Raw genomic sequence first — 18,597 nt, 5'->3', positions numbered from 1 at the left:
AGACGAGGTCGGCAGTTCGTTATCAAACCTACCGAAGATTGGATCGCGTCCACCTTCCTCTTTTGATCTAGTGTGATACGTCTCCTGTGAATTCCAGTTGGTCAATCTTCAATGTGTTATCATGACCAGATAACACTAATTCCCCTAACCCTGCTAATTATATCAATAACCCTAGCATAATTATACACCTTTGATGCTCACTACGTTATCAATCCATTACTGTGCGGTCAAGACTACTTTCAGCAGCTTAGATTGTAGGAGATGATGGACACCAACCTGCACTCCTTATCTATCAGCAAATCCGGAGTCTCCGGTGTTAAGGTGTGTACGATGAATCTATTTTTAGTTCTAAAGACAGTAGACGTCAACCTCTAAGCTCCTAGATAATATTATCCCATTGGGCAACTGTAATAAGTTAACTAATTAAAATGGTGCTGAAGTACAAATGGAATATCCGGTATCAGATAACAGATACAATAATTGATCCCAACAAAGCCACTGGCGTCTCAGCGTCGCAGTCACATCCATGGACTGATTGATATCGCATCCCAAGCGCATATTCTTGCTTTCTTGCAGCATCCGAATAAAATATCTCTCAAGAACTATCTTTTATATCTCTATCTATAATCTCTGAGACATACAAACACATCTCGTCCTGGAATCTTCGAGTGATGACTTGTAGAGCACACGGTGCACCATCGACAGCTTCCGGATTATCTAAAAAAAAAATCAGCTATACGGGCCTGGGACAAGACTACATGGTGAATGGAATTATTGCACTTACAAGATGGCTGAACGCCGTCATTTATAGTCATCGGTTCCGGGTCCAGCTCTTTAGATGCCTCTCCGTAAGGGATAATGCAAGCAGGGTACTTTGATCGGAAGTGTTAGCGACTTTTCACGCTGTATATATGCTCCAGTGGCTGAAAAGAGAGCAAACTTACGTCAAGGACATTCCACACCAGTGTATATGGTGGCCAGCCATATGTGTCGTGCGGTACGGCAGTATTCTGTGCTCCAGGTGTGAGAATAGCATCAAGATGATTATCGACCCATAGCTGCCTCCAGGACTCCATATATCGAAATCTTGCTCTAGCCAGCGCAGCTAGCTTGTTCCCAAAGTCCAGTTCAGGGTCAACAGGGGGAGGACCAGTGTACATAGGATGCGACCTCTTAGCCACTGAGGTGATAGGGGGCTCTCCACTAGCTGCAATGTGATCTTTTTGCGGGACGTAAGTAAAGTACTGAAATGCAAGACGATTGCCATAAGCTACACTACAGCTTTCTGTTGCAATCAGCCGGACGATTTTATGGCCCTTTTTCTGCAAAGCCGATATGGCTGATTCAAGATTGCGGCGAACAGGTGGATGGAGAGGAAAGGAAGGATCTTCCCATAGCACCCCAATCGTCAACTTTTCTTGTCCGGTCTTTTCGAATCGGTAGCTCCATGGAGCACCAATAGCTGTCACGTCAAGGTCCTCCGGATGTGCGCTTAGCACGGTGTCCATGATTATCTTTATATCTTCTAGGTTATGCGCCAAAGGTCCTGCTGATGCAACAATGCCCGGATATCCCGTTGCTAATTCCGACTTTGAGTCTCCGAATGGAATACGGTCAGCAGTTGGTTTGAATCCGTACACGCCGCAACACAACGATGGAATTCGGATCGAGCCTGCGACATCAGTCCCTACTCCAAGAATAGAGCCTCTGAATGCAACTAGTGCACCTTCGCCACCACTGGAACCTCCTGCAGTCAAACTTGTAGAATGGGGATTCAAGGTACGCCCAAAAATGTTGTTTTCTGAGTCTCCTGTCTATGTAGTATCATTTTGTAAGCTCCTGCTCGAAGTTTGATAAGTATACTATGTCTCTCACCATCATCGTTTGAGGGATGTTCGTTTTAACATAAATGACGGCTCCGAGGTTCAACAGAATATCAATCAAAGGAGAGTTCGAGGTCTCGGCAGGATGCGTCAAAAACGAAACGTAACCTATCGTAGACTGCAATCCTTTGACCTTGAAGCTGTCTTTCACACTAATTGGCAATCCATGCAGAGGCCCAAAAGGCTTTCCAGTTTTGGCCAAGTATTCGTCCAAGAATGCAGCTCGTTCGATCGCCTTAGGGAAGCATGTTTCGGTCAAGCACGATATCTATCAACAGTTATTATACTGACTTTCTCAATCAATCGACGTAAAAATATGGTGGATCCCTACCAATTGCTGCGCAATCGCCGCCCTTTTACAAAACGCTGTGGTTACTTCCACCGAACTGAACTTCCCCGACGCAAGCAGCTCCAAAAGGGCAGTAGCCGTGTAGTTTTCGGTAATGTCAAGCTCGGATTCAGACAGTAAACCACTTCTGCGGGGGATATCTGCTGCAATAAGGTTTATTCCGGCAGTCTTTTTCTCTTCGAATAGAGAGTCGTTGAACTCCTTAGGCAAGCGCCAGTCGGCTGGAATTTGTTGTTCAATTCCTATCTGTTTTTTGGCAACCAACGTTCGCCATAGTTCCGAGTTGGTGTCCTTTGGAATGGTTTCCTCGGCCGTCATGCTTGTATTCACGCTTCGCGAAGACGATTTATCAAACATACAATCGAAATGATTACCGTAAGCACAGATTTGGTGGAGCATGAAGCATTATATAGAAAGCTACTACATAATCAGAATACTTACCTAGGCACATATACTAAGTTTACTCCAAACCCTCGGACTGATATCGTTCCTAATCTCCATCCCCTCCCGTGTCAACATGGTGGAGAAATGTGGAGAGCATATCTACAGGGTCGACCTTCCGGATTCTGTCTAAGCGTTCTTTGGTTCGGAAATTCGGAATATCACATCGGCACCAAACCGAGCAAGCATGGATCGATATCGTGGTCATTGATACTAGGCCGCTTTGAAGATCTTGTTAGAATGGCTGCAATTCGCGATGTGAATAGAGCGAGGTATACGGCTGTTCAGGAGTCTACATACTAATATCTGTCACCTATAACAAAAGTAGTTAAAATATTTATCATAGATCAAGTCATGTTACCTACAACTTGTTCCCGAATTCCTTAGGATCTCGGCTACGGACATAGCTATGGTATGTCTTTGAATTGAGTCACATTCAGAACATCAACGACAACAGATCATAATGTGGCTTCTTCACTTAAATCTAAAGGATTACCATCTCAGCCACCGTTGCTCCAAGCCTCTGCTCCTCGCCTTGAGTTCCCTCAATTGTCAGACTGATGCTTGTGGCTTCAAATATGCTGGGTAACTGCACAATGGTGGTATTCCCTTCTCTGATCTTTACCTCGTACACATCACTAGAATTATAAGGTGCAGATATCTCGACCTTACTGGTATGGTAGAGAATCGAGGTTGTCGTCATATCTGTTTCGCCTTTATGACCATGGATTGTAAAACCATACGCCGGCGTGGAACCCCAGTTGATGATTATCTGGGAGACGTTGACCCTTTGTTCTAGGGCTACGCTGATCGATGCCGGTTCAGGACTCAACGGCTGCCAAACAGTGGCATTAGAGCCATCTACTGCACTTGAAGGGTAGCGACCAAAGACCCAGCTCTGTTCTGCAGATCCCATAAGACCAGTATTGGCATCGATCGGCTTGCATAAAGCAAGATTGATATTCCCGTTGTGGAGATTGTTTCGATCTGGTCGCCGTGTTGGTATAGTTAGAATTTCTCCAGGAAGCAATTTATAGTCTCCATGAGAAAGGTTCTGCTTTCCAATTCGTATAGCTGCGGGAACCTTGTCGGCAGAGACAGAGAGCTTTCGTCTTCCAATAGTTGTATAATCCAATTGAATAGATATATCAAAACTTGCTCCCTGCCACTTAATCCCTTTGACGATGATCCCCTCAGGAATCTGCGGTGGTAGAGTTGGATCAAAAAACAGGTAATCGAGATGCGGCCGCATTCCTGTTAACCCATGTGTGAATACCTGTAGATATCCCCCGGCGCCGGTGAGAAATGGGAATGCAGGGTATAGTCCGAAAGGAAAAGCTGGGTTGAAGTCGTCTGAATTTTCGTAGTTATCAACTGCAGTTTCACTGAATTGGTAGAATGGTTGGCGAAAGTAAGGCTCTCCACTGCGAAGAAGATACGTATATGCTGCACAACCACTTTCTTGCAATTGAGCCTCGGAGATGGCGAATATGGACCATGTCATAGCAGGACCATCGGCAGTATTGATCAAAGAATACTGCAATTGTTAGTTGCCCAAATAACTCTTGAAGACCGTAATACTTACATATGCCATATCGTTTCGCGTATGATCCTCACTAATCTGGTATTGAAGAGGGTAATTCAGGAGAGCAACGCTGGCCTGTTTTACTTTCCAATCTCCCTGCATTCCATCAAAACCAAGAGTAATATTGCTTTTATCATCAATGGGTATTCTAATTTTCTCCGCGATTCTAGACCAATTTCGAGGGATTTTATGATTGAGAGTTTTTGCAGCTGCAGGGGCAATATCACCCAGTAGCCTTTTAATCCCAGCGTTGGTATACGCTCCATTGTTCTTAAAATACGCAAACTCATCCTAAAATCATGATTAGTAACAGTCATATTTGGAATTAGCAGGATATGCTGGTGACCTCACCGGTTCCCCTAGGAGAATAGTTTTATATTCTTGCGTGGTTTCATTGAGCACAACATAGGCAGCAAACATATCAGCCACATTCTTGATAACTGGCCAACCCTTGTTACGTAACCAAGCAGTATCGTGAGTACTTTGAAAATATTGCCAATGAGCTAAAGCAATGTCCGTGTTGAGATGATATTGGTAATCTTTACAGACACCCGTTCCTGTACAGTTACCAAAACGGCCGCTTGTCCAGGGGTAAAGAGCGCCCGAATAATTATAAAATTGCGCATTCTTAATTGCTTGTGGTAGGAGACGGCCTCGGTAGTTGTTAATAGTTGATGCATACCCGCGGTGCAAGGCTAGCATGCTCGGGTATACCCATGTATCTGCATCCCAGAAAACCAAGCCGGCATACGAATCGCTAGACAGACCCCCAACAGTAATAGAGTTGTCTGACATACCCCTCTTGTCTTCACTTTCTGACCTGAGGTTGGTAAGTATGTGAAAGAGTGATGCTCGGACGGTAGTTTGAAGTTTAGTGTCTCCTGGGATGATGATGTCGGCGGAATCCCAAACTTGGCTCCAGGCTGATTCGTGCTCTTCAAGTAGAGAATGCCAACCCGTAGCCTTTGCTTCTAGAGCGCTCCGAATTGCCGTTTTATGGGCAGCATGAGGGAACGCATCATCTGATGCTATACCCACATACTTGTAAAACGTGACGGATTGCTCATTCTTGAGAAGTATATCCCAGCTTTGAGCAACGGTGCTAGCGTTTTGAGACGCCCAAGGAGAAAAAGTCGCGTCTTTTCTTGTCTGTTCAATATTTTTCAACATTCCTTCATCTGAAGACTCGTAAGTTACCGTGGAGTAGATATGAGCAGTCTTGTAATTGATTCCACGTGGTTTTACACTGGTCCAAATGGCATTATCTGCCGTCTCAAACGCCTTATCATTGAACTGCGCACGAACCGCCCCAGCCCCATCCAAAATATCGATAATAGAGCAATTTACCTCCTTATTAGCGGACAGGTCCAACCGTACAATGCCAACATTCGGGCGAGCGCGATGGGCTAGCACTGTGAAATTCAGCTGATACTCCAGACCATGAGTCGGTGACCATGTCACATTGGTGTGGACAAGTCCATTTCGGACAGAGAGAGACTGTTGAAATCCTACCACAGTCTTCTTATCAACCCCCGGTCTATAAGCGTGTCCATCTCTTGTAGTCAAGATCAAGCCAGTCCAGTCTGGAATTCCACTAAGGACTGATTCTCCTCCCTTTTTGAGGTTGTCCGGTAGAAGCACGTGCTTCATTCGTGATTGTAGATTCCAGAATCCTGCAACTGTACCAAATGTTGCTCTAGGCTGATCCAATGGCCATGCTGTGTAAGGCCTGATAGTTAGTTAAATCCAGTCAGAATAGGAGTGAAACTGCCGTACAGTTCCTCACATATTCCCCATCTTTATCGATGTCAATCCAGTATCCCACTCCTTCTGCCGGCAAACGTTGACCGATATATCCGTTCGATATATAAGGCGTTCTTTGATACTGATTTGGCACAAATTGATTTGTCTCTAGAACCCAGTTCCAGTTGTCAGTTTCAGGCAGAGATGTGGATTTGAGGCCCTCATTTCTGTCAAAACAGTGGATGGCATGGTCTGTTAATGTTTGTTGATATCTGCTTATGTCCAATCCTTGTATGACATAATATAATGACACGACTCCTATGCAATAGAGGGACTTGAGCATAGCTTAGATCAGTGACTGTTACGCGTCTCACTGCCTTCCAACTTGTCCAATATTCCTATCTCCTTCAATCTTCGGGCCAAAAATCGACTAGTCACCAGCTTCAGGGTGTCTCATCAAGATGTCGCAATCTTAAAAACAACATCAATCTCAAACCTTCGTCATCAGATAATTGTGCAGTGAGTTAACAACGTTATATTACGGCCTAATGGTATCATTACCGTCACAATCTTTTACCAAACCATACAGACGCCGTAATTACTAATCGAAAAGATGACTGTAAAATAACTAACTTAGTCTGAGTTACTAGCGTAACAAGTAAAAAATAAATAAACAGAGCTTCATCCTTCATGTTACATCGAACGCAATGTCTTAGTTCCTCAATTCGCTCAGATCCTTTCCTTCAGGTAATAGTGGAGATGCATTTCCCTTAATTAGTCAAACAATTGAGCGCTGACATTATGTACGTAAAGAATTTAATCACTCCCCCACAGACGGCTAGAGGGTAGATAAATAAATAAGGCTCCCCATTGTCTCAGCTGGTTAATTGTTATCATAACGTGAGACACGGTAGTTGATGATTTCAAACAGACTGTGGTGTGTTGCATGGAAATCTACGTTAGATAATACAGGTGCCATCTTGTCAGCAGGGACTATTTGCCGATTTAGCTTCACTTGTTAGTTGACTAGGTGAGCAGTCCAGTTGGCTAGCTTGCTCCTTTTTATAACACGGCGTGTGGGTTCTGGGATACTAATCGGGATTTGTGACTCAGGAGTTTCGGGGAAGCATTCGTCAGGAAATGTGTACGTAAATATTTTTCTGTGGATCAGAATAGAAATATTCGAGTGAGTGAATTTGAGTTCCCATCAACTATATTGCCTCTAGTGCCACTTCATATATCTCCGGAGCATAGCTATATATTCTCAGATAGTTAGTCAGGCATCCCTGTCTCGAGTCAGAAATCCAGAGGAACGGTGTAATACCTCATCCTCTTATATGGTAACTTTCATCCTCCTTCTACACTCCGAGACACCAATTTCCACGATTTCCAAAAATAACCGGGGCAGTTCTAGTTCATGCTCCCATGTAAACCACAGTCGCTCCTGAACCGCATATACATCATGCAGAGATGCCTCTGTTTTTGCCAGCTGAATATTCAGTACCACGGGGATGACTGACTCGGAGAGCATGAACATACTAATTTCTATTCTCTGCGTATAGGATCTTGGTGCTCGTTACTGAAGCACAAGAGCTTATGGGCGACAGCCGAAATAGAGTGTCTATCACCTATCGACTACTATAAAGATACTCGTATTCGTAGTAAGATGATGATATTGTATAACATGAAAAGTGGAGGCGGAATATTTTTGAAATATGTCATTATGCGCGATCCCACTCTTAGCTGAAGGTGCAAGACAAGGCTTCTTAACCACTGATCCACCAGGGTGCTTACTAGAGGACGTGATGAACAGTTCCCAATCTGTCCGTACCTACTAACTCCAAAGTTCGTTCATGGATTATAATGCAATTAATAGGTCAAAGTGGTGATGTTACTTCCATCAGATCGAAATAGGGAGTTGAAGTTTGATGGATTAGGGCACAGAGAATCAGGTGATCGCTTGTGTAAACATCATGGGACCTTGCCAGCTTTCCTTGCTTTCTACGCCTTGGATCTATCAATTAACCTAATACTGAGAAGGTAAAGAAATTGGATAAAGATTATACCAGCTCGAACAATTCGGTCCAGGACCGAAATCCAATGAGCCTTCATAGTTCCACGGCATGAGATGCGCATTGCCGTTCTGATGAGACGTTAAATTGATACATATCAAAGTTGAACCAATATTCCATGTTACTATTTATTCAACTCCCATATACTTATAAGTAAATTTTATGTACGAACCTAAATTTGCCCTTCCCCAATACAATTTCGAGATTTTTAAACAGCAGGCAGCACCCATGTCACCAACGATTCCGTTGGGATATTACCACTCCATTTCTGACCACTCTTGGTGCTCAGAGTAATAAAAATATCATTGGAAAAAGTGTTCTCAATAACAACAGAACGAGTAGCGTCAGGATTCAACGAGGCAACAAACTGAATACCAGTGCCGTCGTCGTAGGTATAGCTTCCGGTTCCGCTTAGAACGATGGCACCTGGCGGCATGAATTTACTGTACTGTGCCATCATATAGTATGCGGGTTGGAGTGTATAAGTGCCATCGCTGTTGACTGTGACTAGGCCCTGACAGGTGCCGCATCCCCCGGTTGACAAGTGTGGTCCGTCGGACTCATCTGTGCCCAGTGTCCAGGCCATGACCCCTGAGGCCCAGTTCTGAAGGGGTCCGATAGTAAAATCTGAGGCTTGGTTCCAGTCTCCGTCCGCGGGGGTCCAACATTCGGTCATGTATTGGGTGACATTAGGGTTGCTGTTCTTGAAGTCTGTCAGGACGGACCAGTCAAGATTGTTGGCATAGCAGTGCCATGCTACAGTATCCACATATTGACCAGCATTGTTCAAAACAGTCTGTGGAAAGTCTGGAACATCTGTGGTCTTTGTTAGTGTGCTGTCTTTTGATTAGAATATAAGTGCCATTTCTGGCTGCACGTACCAGTGTTGTGGTCATAAGCCCAAATAGAGGTGCTCAATCCTGCCTTGGCAAGAGCAGGACCGACATAGTTCTGAACCAAGTCTCCTTGCTCCTCAGCGTACATGTACATAGTCGGGTAACCAGCCTGGCTATTCAGAGGTTCGTTCTGAAGAGTGATAGCATCAATAGTAGCACCCAATGCCTTGTATGCTTGGATGTACTTGACGAAATATTGAGCAAACGCACTGGAGTATCCAGAGCTTCCCACTCCATTACCCATATAACCATCATTCAAGTTGTTGTTGTTTGTGTTGCCGTCAATGGCAGAGTTCAACTTCATCCATCCAGGGGCACTCCAGGGAGAGCCGAGCACTTTTAGGTTCGATTGCAGGGACTTCATCTTAGCCAGCATGGAAGCCATAGCGTTACCTCGATCTCCCAAGTTAAATCCAGACATTGATGTGTCGGCTTTGCCGCCATTATCGTCATAGGTGTACGAGGGGTCTCCAGATAAATCAGATGCGCCAATGGTGTGGCGCATGAGACTGAAGTCGGCACCGGTAGAGGTCATCAGAACGTTCAACAATTCACTAAGCTTAGAGCTTGATAACTTGTTGAAGGAAGTAACCGTGGCGTCAGTTACAGCTGCCCCAAATCCGGTGATTTTCTGCTTGTACCCCGAAGACGTATCATCAATGCTGAGGTCCCATGTTGACTCTGACCCAGGAGAACCGGCGCCTTGAACAGGAGCTGTAATGGAGGTCAGGGTATAACTGCCATCGGAGTTGGAAGCGTAAGCAGCTGGAGTGGTAACTCGTTTGTGGATGACATGGCCACTGGTAAGGGTAGCATGGCCTGCGAGGGCAGCCACTATAGTAGAAAGCATTTTCTGTCTTTTTAATGGACTATACTCTCTCTTTCTCTCCTCTGTTTTTCCATATTGTTCCAGACACGGGAGGTTCATCCCATTTATACAACTTCAAAAGGCCCCATCTGCTCAGTAACCATGCTCGAGGGCTTCATAGGTGTTCAAATAACGTTACAAAACCGCGCATAAATCGATACTACTACGTACTATGCATATACCTGTTTCGGCGAGAAGTATATGGCCACTGGTCATTATATTTTGTAGAATTAGAGGAGTTTCATAGTTAAGGACGGTGACAATGTAACGCTGGCCCCCTTTGATTTAGTTTCAAAAGGGAACCCATATTCCGGGACAAGTATGGCGTAACATTAGTAACGGCGTGCTATAGTAATCACCTGAGCAGAAGCTAGGTAAAAATCTGCGTGTTTTTGACTACTGGCCTTATAGTTTAATCAAATACCGGAACAGAATCAGTTGTTTCATATTCAAGATTTGTAAGGACATCCCCGGATGCTTACCAAACAATTGGATATATATGTTAGTGGCATGTAGGATTTTATTACGATTCCCCAATAACTGAATTAATGGAGCAATGTCTAGATTATCGATTTCTAGACTATCGGAGTTTCTAAAAGGTTGTATTAGATCTTTACAGCATCGGGGACTTTCTTCGGCAAAGAATCAGGGCCAGAGACTAAACAAAGAAACTATTCACTCTTCTACAGTCCGTTTCATGTTGCATTCAGTTCATCGGCTAGTATCTACGGCCGCTCCTACCCAACTTCATTTATATTGTGAGTTGATGAGAAACAGGTCAGATCTTTGTGCCTAAGCTCATACGTTCACTGTTCTTCCAAATCGCATATGTGTATGTAATTTCATAACTATACCGCGAATTTCTCAATTGTTGTTTCGCTGACTGTTTGATATCAATATCAAATACACTGGCTGTTAACTGTTCCGGATCTATATGAAGTGCCGGGACGATCAGGTCTGAGCGATGTGCTTGTGATGTGGATAGTTGCGGGGCGTAGCGCTTACGTCCAGTATTTAATGTATGAGTACCTAAGGTATAGCTAAAAATACTTAGAAAGAAATGGATCGAGTGAAAGGCCATAGACGGCATCCAAAATTAACTCCCGTACAATCCATGACCTACTGACACGTTAGTAATGTGGATTGTCAAAGATGTCTAAACACCAAGTTGTGCGCTGTCAAGACGATACGAAAAACATCCATCAAACCGGATTCCTCTCGTTTGAGCAGTTACCAAATAGGAAATACCATGATGGTTACACAATGAGTATGAGGCCAAAGCATTCAGCAGCCATACAATATATCTCCTCTCGCGGGGTCCGTGTTTGTGGATGCTTTCCAAGGTTGTTTCCAGCTGTCAGGTGGCGTTACTGAGGGCATTTTAGGGCTATTACGTTGCAGGTGATGACATCCTCGGCTGAACACCGCATATTTCGTTATAGCGCCGAGACACTGCTAAGTAAACAGGTCCCATCACATAGCATAGACGCAGTAACGTTCATCACCTGTTCGAACGGATTACAGTGATCTGCAAGGCCAAGCAAGTCTGCCATGTCTCCGGATCTCGATCGCTTGGTTTGGCACATGTCAGGAATCCGGGGTACCGATAACCGCGATGAATTGGACCATATAGGCTTTAGAAGGTTCCAACTGCCGTATTGTCAGCCTGCTTCTCGTACTAATACAATCTTATGTCCGGCCATCCGTAACTGTCTTCGGATTATGTTAGGATTACAGGATGGGCAATAAATGACTTTGAGCCGGGTTTATACACAGCGTATGATAAAGCCAAAATTTTTTGAAGGAATCAAAGCTTCAGTAGGTATAGTCCTATAACTACCTGAGCTTTAGAATATATGCTTATGTATTCAAGAACCAACGGGAGGGTTTTAAAATTGCCTAGAACCATCTGTCGTATCTCTCATTAAGAATATGCAAAGAGCATTTCAGTATCTGTAGTTGTGTCTTATAAAACAAACCCCCACATATCTTTAATCTCATATCTTCATACCCGGCTTATGTCAAGTGTAACAACCGAAGGAACCATCATAATATATCATCAAATAGTAAGGACTCGAATACACTTAAGGCTTCCGAATGGTCTTCCAGAGCTCTCCAGGGCACATTTTCCTGTCATCTTCCAAATCCGGCTATCCATACATCGTAAGCCCACGAGTTTTCCCATCCAACACTCAAGACAAAAGAATGAGGCACTTACTGAATCAACCTACATTCAACATCTCCTCCCGTATCCCCCATGTCTCCTTCGTCCCCTTCCATACGGACCTCCTTCAAAACCACCACCATAATACCGACCTCCCATATGTGGTCCTCCATATCCCATTCTATCTCCATATCCACCTCCATAACCTCCGCCATATACATGATTCATGCGCATACCGCCAGACATCGGATGTATTTGGTACACTGGTGCGGGTCTCATTCGAGGAGGTGGCATGAAGGCGCGGCTTCGTGGAGTGCTAAAACAGAGACCCATATTGATGATATATCCAGATTAAAGGTGGTGTTTCTTTTGGTATGGTCTCTTTCGTTGGGAGGATACAAGTAATATGGGTATTTCTGAACGTATAGGTATTAGACAGCTCAGCTTTGCAAGTTATCGAGAATATGAATACACAAGAAGAAAATCAAGTCATATCGATCTTTGAAAATACTATGGAAGTATTTTAGAAGTCGAAGACGTAATGGTCTAAGCCTCGTGGGAATCGCTGGAGTTGGAAATACAACAGCCACCCGAAGTTTTTATAACATCCACGGACTTGATTCGCTATCTATAAAATCGCTATATCCAATATCGTACCTTGATATTTTTACTTTTATCGCATGCTAACCTGTACACAAACAGCGCCAAAGATTGAACTGTAGTTGGTCTAGCCGCTTTTGGTTAAGCGCCATATATATTATTTTGTACGACATCGACATTCATCCTTGTTTCTTCCTTTATCACCTCTCTCTGTACTTGTCGGTTTCTCCAACAAGGCCTCCATTTTTCCTTCACAGTTGTCAAGTCTTTGATTAGTCCGTTCCAGATGTTTCGGAGTCCTCTGCGACCATTCTATTCTCCTCTCAGTACCAAAAGCGCTCGCTTCGCTCGATATTTTCATCACGTCGCAACATACTTCATTACCTATGATATGGCAACCTGGTTACCAAAAAAGTGTCTATGGCTATTGGCGATCTGGGCGAAGCTTATGTTATGATTGAAGGAGAGATGGAAGTGCACTGCGTGCCCCTAATCCCTATACATCGATTTCTGCATCTAGTGCTGAAGATAGATGTAAGCTTAAATTTTTCCATGATTTGCGTCACTTTGGATTTGGTGACTCGTTAGCCATTTATTCCAATCAGCCGACGCTAAACGTTTGGTTTCCATGCATACGCTAGGATCATCATTGAGTTTATCCACACCTCTATGTCCCAAATCCAATGCCTCGGCAAACAGAGTCAAACACAAGCCCTGCATCTCTTCTATGGACAAAAAGTCGCACGAGATAGTCTTAGATGGAACTTCTCATGTAATCCGTGATTGTCGCCGTTTCATGAATACAATGCTGCTTCATAATTCGAATGTAGCAAAATTTGCCGAGATGGCAAATGCTTGTTTACAGCGCCTGAAAAACACATTCCGCGCGATGGAGGATATTGAGGATATGTGATGTGGCAATCTAATTTGCCTCTAGCACGTCAGGAATAATTTGATGCAAGCGTGAGGAGAACAACATCAAAGTCGAGGAAAAGAATCCTGTGAAAGATTGAGGCGCACGGAAATTAGGGCAGACATAGCCCTAATACAACCCTAACCTTGCTATGAACCAGAATGATCGACTTCTCGGAAAGGACTTAACAAGTCATGGTCATACTGTCGGTGATAAGGTTAAGAGAAATAAGTTCGACATGGATTTTAACGAAACGAAGTATAAACCCCCACCGGCGCGACATCAAGCACGCGACAACTCCACCAGCGGGTTGAGATATATCTATGCCCGGAGTCCTCCGATTCAGACAAAGAATCGTAATACAATCAGTAAAGAAGAGATCAAGCATGGTCGATTGTCATGCCGAATGCATCATATCCATCTACTCGTAGCCAACATTCGCGAGAATCGTTCTTTGACCCAAGTTACAAAAGGAGCTGCCTGCGAAGCCACTCAATATACTAAATAGCAAACACCATTTAGCCCCATGAAATGATCATTATCCACAAATCACAGCAGCGCAGTTGATCATAATCAAGGCATAATGAGGGTTTAAGCCTTGCTGTGGCTAACGCGATCGTCGTTTAGCTGCATACCACATTGTCTAGTTATCGTATCGACTTATCAAGGGTTTAATATCTCAGCGTATTTCGTTGGCGGGAAACTCGCAGATGGATTCAAGCACGCAATCAGAGGCCGCAGTGTTATCACAATGGGTTTACGTTGCACTATGCAACCTTGGGCCTATAACAAATCGATTAATTTTCTTTTTTTCATATGTATTGTTGGTGATACGAGTCGCGCATTCTATATCAGCATCCCAATCCTCTCGGGAAATGGATCTTCCTTTTTCTTCTCTTCTAGAAAATTGCATAGAAGGAGACCCAGGGTGAAAAGATAAAATTGGATAATCATCATGGCGAATGATTTTCCACCCTATGATAATGGCAAAGACTTAGTCGAGGCTGATGTTGCACAACGCGATGGCTCAGATCTCCAAGATGCCCGGCAGAAGAATGTCGGCGAACTCGCGTTCGAGGAGTATACGGCCGGTGGTCTCGGACGACACTTAGGGGTTTTATCGACGACATTTTTAGTGTACAACTTTTCACTTTAAATCTGGCTGTATTATGAGGTTCGTCCGGTTTACTAACGAGCAACAGGGTCGGCCGTATCATCGGTATCGGCATCTTCTCGACACCATCTTCCGTCACCGCAGAACTCGGCAGTGTAGGTGCATCACTAATGTTCTGGGCCCTCGGATTTCTTCTGGCTGCTGCCGGTCTTTGCGTCTGGCTCGAATTCGCTTCTATGATTCCGCGCAGTGGTGGAGAGAAGAATTACCTGGAAGCTGTGTACAAGAAACCCAAGCTCTTGATTACCATTGTCTTTGCCGTGCAGGCTATCGCGTTAGGGTTTACCGGTATGCAGAATCCCTCTCAATGATCGAATTTTCCTATAGACTGATAGACTGATATTGTGATAGCATCCGGCTGCGTCGTTTTCGCGCAATACATCCTTACGGCAGCCGACGTCGCAGTCACCGAATGGGCCAAACGTGGTATTGCAATCGGCGTCATTGTCTTCGTCACTCTATTCCACACTTTTCTCCCAAAATGGGGTGTTCGAGGCATGAATGTGATAACAATCATCAAGGTTATTATCTTGCTGTTCATCGTGGTCACTGGATGGGTTGTGCTTGGTGGTGGTGTGAAGAATGTTCCTGATCCGCATGCCAGTTTCAGAAATGCGTTTGCTGGATCGAGCCATTCGGGGAATATGTATGCTTCTGCCTTGTTCAAGGTGTTGAATTCTTATGCTGGGTATGTTCTCTTTCAATGGTTGTGAACTTGGCTGGCTAATGAGGTTTAGCTGGAGCAATGCCATGTATGTGCTAAACGAAGTCCGAAACCCCGTGCGGACAGTCAAGATTGCAGGTCCCCTTGGTCTACTCATTTGCGGTATTCTCTACATCTTTGCAAACATTGCGTACTATGCTGCAGCCACACCCCACGAAATCGCAAAGAGCGGCGTGACGGTAGCAGGCTATTTCATGCTCAAAGTATTCGGTCACGCAGCCCAACGTGCATTGAGGTACTTTCGCTCCTTATCTTATAAAGCAAGTTTCTGACAATTGTTCAGTGTCCTCGTCGCAATATCAGCCTTCGGAAACGTCCTCACAATCACATTCGCCCAATCCCGGGTTAACCAAGAACTCGCCAAAGAAGGTGTAATCCCATTCCCCAAATTCTGGGCTTCCAGCTGGCCCTTTGGTTCCCCCTCTGCGGGTCTTTTACTTCACTTCATCCCTTCCTTCATCGTAATTATAGCCATTCCCTTCGGAGACGCGTACAACTTCATCCTCGACCTCGAAGGCTACCCAGGCAGCGTAATAAACTTTCTCGTCGTCCTGGGACTGTTCTATCTCCGAATCACGCAACCACACATCCATCGTCCATTCAAGATCTGGTGGCCCGTTGCGGCATTCTTCATGGCCGCTCAGGCTTTTCAACTTGTCGCCCCCTTTTTGCGTCCGCCAAGCGGGAAAGGTGATACTTCCCTTCCGTATTGGTTGGCTCCTGTTGTCGGGATTGCGATTTTGGCGGCTTCAGTGGTTTATTGGTTTGTTTGGTGGGTTGTATTACCACGGATTGGGAGATATCATTTGGAACCGAGGCATGAAACCTTGAAGGATGGTACGCATGTGGTGGTTTATAAGTCTGTTAAAACTTCTTATAGATCTTGATATGTGCTCGGACGGAAGCGACAAGCTTTGCTAATACCATTTGACGCTGTCCGATTCTTCATTCACAGAACTAAACTCCAGTGCAAATAAATCAATGCCCAATCTCACCAATCTTATGCCCAATCGCATTGGCCATCAAACCCGCATTTGCAACGCTACTCTTCAAATTCCCTTCAACAAGCATGTAGGTCGCAGCTACAACTTCAAGGTTATTCTCCTCCATGAACTGTTTCGTGCTGAACTTCCATCGATCAAACAGATCCTGTGATGGTTTTCCGAGATCGCTTGCTAGGCCAGGATATTGCTCGCTTTGGGAGATTTTTACGTCGTCGCTCTTTGTAAGCGATGATTTGGGTTTGAAAAGGATGAAAGTGTAACGTGATGGATGGGGTTTTCTGCATAAGTTAGCTACTTCCTTAGTCTTATATGAGTTAAAGAGGTAAGAGGCGTACCCTGTAATATCAAAAACGGGCATAGGCGCCGGTCCGACATAGGGTGAGTGCGTGACACCTTTTACATCAAGGACTTCGCCGGCAGGGCTAATTGAGCAGTGACTAATGAGCCAGTGTCTGACTTGTCCGAATCTTGTATCGTGTCGAATCGTAAGGTCCTATTACACATTCAGTCAGCCAGTCCCCTCCAAATCCTCCAAGAACGTGATGCAAACCTACCGGATCAACCATTAACAACGTATAATTATCCCCCCGATCTCCCTCCAGCTATAACACTCATTCACATCAGTATACGCCACCAGAATGGTATTGATAAAAACTGACAGGAGGATCCACAAAAACAGTCGGCTTCTTCACTTGCGTATCATCGCGATCGATCATTTGACCCGGTTTGTCAAGGGTAGTAGTATGAAAGGAGATCTTGAGGTTCCGTGGCACAGTTGTGCCGGTTGGGAGGATGTCCGGGATGATGCCATCGGCCGTTAAGGCGCTGGTTACGTCGGATTGGGAAACCATGATTCTTCTTCTTTGAAGACGTTTTTGAGAATGTGAGTATTAGTCGGTAATTGATTTTACAGAAAACAGATTTTTGAGATGTTGAAGATTTTAATTTATTAGACTGAATAAGGGGACGTGATGTCATCTTGTCGTTACCTGGAATTGGCCACTTTATTCTACTTGTTCCACATATAAAATCAAGAATTATCAGAAGATAGCAGAAAAGAATGGGGATTTATAATGAAGCCATTAATTCAAATTACTGCAGCTGACAATTCACAATTGTATCAGAACAAATGCCAAATATCCAACATCCATCCTTCCGAAACAGGAAATAAATCCAAAGCCAAAATATTTCCTAATACGGAAATATAAACCAACCTTTCTTTCAACAAGACACCAGTGTATTTCCTGCTGGCTTGATAAAAGTATGTAATAAAAAGATTTAGAACTCTCATTAGAGACCATTTTGCCTATCTATGACTTCTCGACCAAGGACTTGACGGGGGTTCTTGACATATCAGCTGCTTGATTGTGTCGGGTAGCAAGTGACTGGACGATCTTGAGTATTATATGTTTTATGTCATGACGAAAATCACAGTCAATTAGAGACAAGACAAATATTAACATGGATGACTCGATCATACAAATAGTACACAGTTCCAACATCAACTATAAACATTCCATACGCACTCACCCTCCCTCCGACGGCAACGGCTACACCTACAAATCAGCACCCTATCCCTTAACTTCCCTTATACAGGCAACGAAGTAAGCGAGGAAATTACTCACATTCTCAATCCACAACAAATCCCCCCTATCCTGCACCTTGAGCATCTCATCCAACATCCCCATCACTTTAACCTGCTGTCCAAGCCTCTCATCCTCTGTGGTGGGGACATCAAATTTCCTTACAGGGCCTAATTGGCAATTCCCAGTCCAAAAAGTGAGTTGCCCCGGCTCAATAGTGAGTTTGCCAGACTTGTAGGCTTCAATTATGGCGGGGATGGTTTCGCGGTAGGCGTGCAGTGTGGAGAGGAGGGATTGGAGTTGGATTATTCGTTGGGTAATGAGGTCGTTGGATTTAGTATCGGTGGAATTGAGAGGGGCTGGTGGGTTGTCGGATTGGTGAGGAAGGTTGAGGGTGCTGTATAGAGATGTTAGGGCTAGATGGCAAATAAGGTAGGGTGAGGCGGGAGTATACTCACGGAGGGCTGTCTAAAGGCTGTAGAGCGAGTGGTGCTACTGATGACATTTTTATTTATTGTTTCGAATTTCACATTATGAGTGCATTTTCGTAGTCGAAGAGGGATTTGAAGAGGAAGACTCATATATACAGCCTCTCGTC

The 18,597-nt window shown here is 44.4% G+C and overlaps 7 protein-coding genes across 9 annotated transcripts; 1 reads left to right on the top strand and 6 right to left on the bottom strand.

The window, feature by feature from the left end:
* Positions 1 to 411: 411 nt before the first annotated feature.
* Positions 412 to 2,741, bottom strand: TSTA_104590 (general amidase GmdB). The gene is made up of 5 exons (XM_002486438.1): positions 2,215 to 2,741; positions 1,876 to 2,151; positions 945 to 1,814; positions 785 to 872; positions 412 to 717 (listed from the first exon to the last, which is right to left on the bottom strand). Exons 1-5 carry the CDS (start codon positions 2,629 to 2,631, stop codon positions 596 to 598), a joined length of 1,773 nt encoding a protein of 590 aa, XP_002486483.1. The 5' UTR covers positions 2,632 to 2,741; the 3' UTR covers positions 412 to 595.
* A 416-nt stretch (positions 2,742 to 3,157) lies between these two features.
* On the bottom strand, positions 3,158 to 6,344 carry TSTA_104580 (maltose phosphorylase, putative; the record flags this gene model as incomplete). The annotated part of the gene is made up of 4 exons (XM_002486437.1): positions 3,158 to 4,210; positions 4,259 to 4,549; positions 4,610 to 5,976; positions 6,035 to 6,344. The coding sequence occupies 4 exons, from the start codon at positions 6,342 to 6,344 to the stop codon at positions 3,158 to 3,160; spliced, it is 3,021 nt and encodes a 1,006-aa protein (XP_002486482.1).
* Positions 6,345 to 8,281: 1,937 nt separating this feature from the next.
* Positions 8,282 to 9,819, bottom strand: TSTA_104570 (beta-1,6-glucanase Neg1, putative; the record flags this gene model as incomplete). The annotated part of the gene is made up of 2 exons (XM_002486436.1): positions 8,282 to 8,889; positions 8,955 to 9,819. 2 exons carry the CDS (start codon positions 9,817 to 9,819, stop codon positions 8,282 to 8,284), a joined length of 1,473 nt encoding a protein of 490 aa, XP_002486481.1.
* Positions 9,820 to 11,768: 1,949 nt separating this feature from the next.
* On the bottom strand, positions 11,769 to 12,216 carry TSTA_104560 (uncharacterized protein; the record flags this gene model as incomplete). The annotated part of the gene is made up of 2 exons (XM_002486435.1): positions 11,769 to 11,987; positions 12,056 to 12,216. The coding sequence occupies 2 exons, from the start codon at positions 12,214 to 12,216 to the stop codon at positions 11,897 to 11,899; spliced, it is 252 nt and encodes an 83-aa protein (XP_002486480.1). The 3' UTR covers positions 11,769 to 11,896.
* Positions 12,217 to 14,439: 2,223 nt separating this feature from the next.
* On the top strand, positions 14,440 to 17,121 carry TSTA_104550 (high affinity methionine permease). 2 transcript variants are annotated; one of them, XM_002486433.1, is made up of 6 exons: positions 14,440 to 14,651; positions 14,717 to 14,976; positions 15,040 to 15,376; positions 15,426 to 15,647; positions 15,696 to 16,794; positions 16,851 to 17,121. In XM_002486433.1, exons 1-5 carry the CDS (start codon positions 14,470 to 14,472, stop codon positions 16,297 to 16,299), a joined length of 1,605 nt encoding a protein of 534 aa, XP_002486478.1. In that variant the 5' UTR covers positions 14,440 to 14,469; the 3' UTR covers positions 16,300 to 16,794; positions 16,851 to 17,121. The 2 variants fall into 2 exon arrangements, with proteins under 2 accessions (XP_002486478.1, XP_002486479.1); XM_002486434.1 differs by having other exon boundaries at positions 14,440 to 14,976.
* Positions 16,391 to 17,431, bottom strand: TSTA_104540 (uncharacterized protein; the record flags this gene model as incomplete). Its single annotated transcript, XM_002486432.1, has 4 exons — positions 17,076 to 17,431; positions 16,971 to 17,018; positions 16,752 to 16,909; positions 16,391 to 16,694 (listed from the first exon to the last, which is right to left on the bottom strand). The coding sequence occupies exons 1-4, from the start codon at positions 17,265 to 17,267 to the stop codon at positions 16,391 to 16,393; spliced, it is 702 nt and encodes a 233-aa protein (XP_002486477.1). The 5' UTR covers positions 17,268 to 17,431.
* Positions 17,432 to 17,830: 399 nt separating this feature from the next.
* TSTA_104530 (uncharacterized protein) lies at positions 17,831 to 18,541 on the bottom strand. Of its 2 annotated transcripts, none has more exons than XM_002486431.1 (3): positions 18,458 to 18,541; positions 18,042 to 18,396; positions 17,831 to 17,966 (listed from the first exon to the last, which is right to left on the bottom strand). In XM_002486431.1, the coding sequence occupies exons 1-3, from the start codon at positions 18,502 to 18,504 to the stop codon at positions 17,943 to 17,945; spliced, it is 426 nt and encodes a 141-aa protein (XP_002486476.1). In that variant the 5' UTR covers positions 18,505 to 18,541; the 3' UTR covers positions 17,831 to 17,942. The 2 variants fall into 2 exon arrangements, with proteins under 2 accessions (XP_002486476.1, XP_002486475.1); XM_002486430.1 differs by having other exon boundaries at positions 17,855 to 17,987.
* Between the last annotated feature and the right edge of the window lie 56 nt (positions 18,542 to 18,597).

The sequence above is a fragment of the Talaromyces stipitatus genome, genomic scaffold (assembly GCF_000003125.1).
Source record: "Talaromyces stipitatus ATCC 10500 scf_1105507295511 genomic scaffold, whole genome shotgun sequence".
Taxonomy (NCBI): domain Eukaryota; kingdom Fungi; phylum Ascomycota; class Eurotiomycetes; order Eurotiales; family Trichocomaceae; genus Talaromyces; species Talaromyces stipitatus.
Note: the sequence above shows the minus strand (reverse complement) of the source record. Positions and strands in the feature narration are given on the sequence as shown.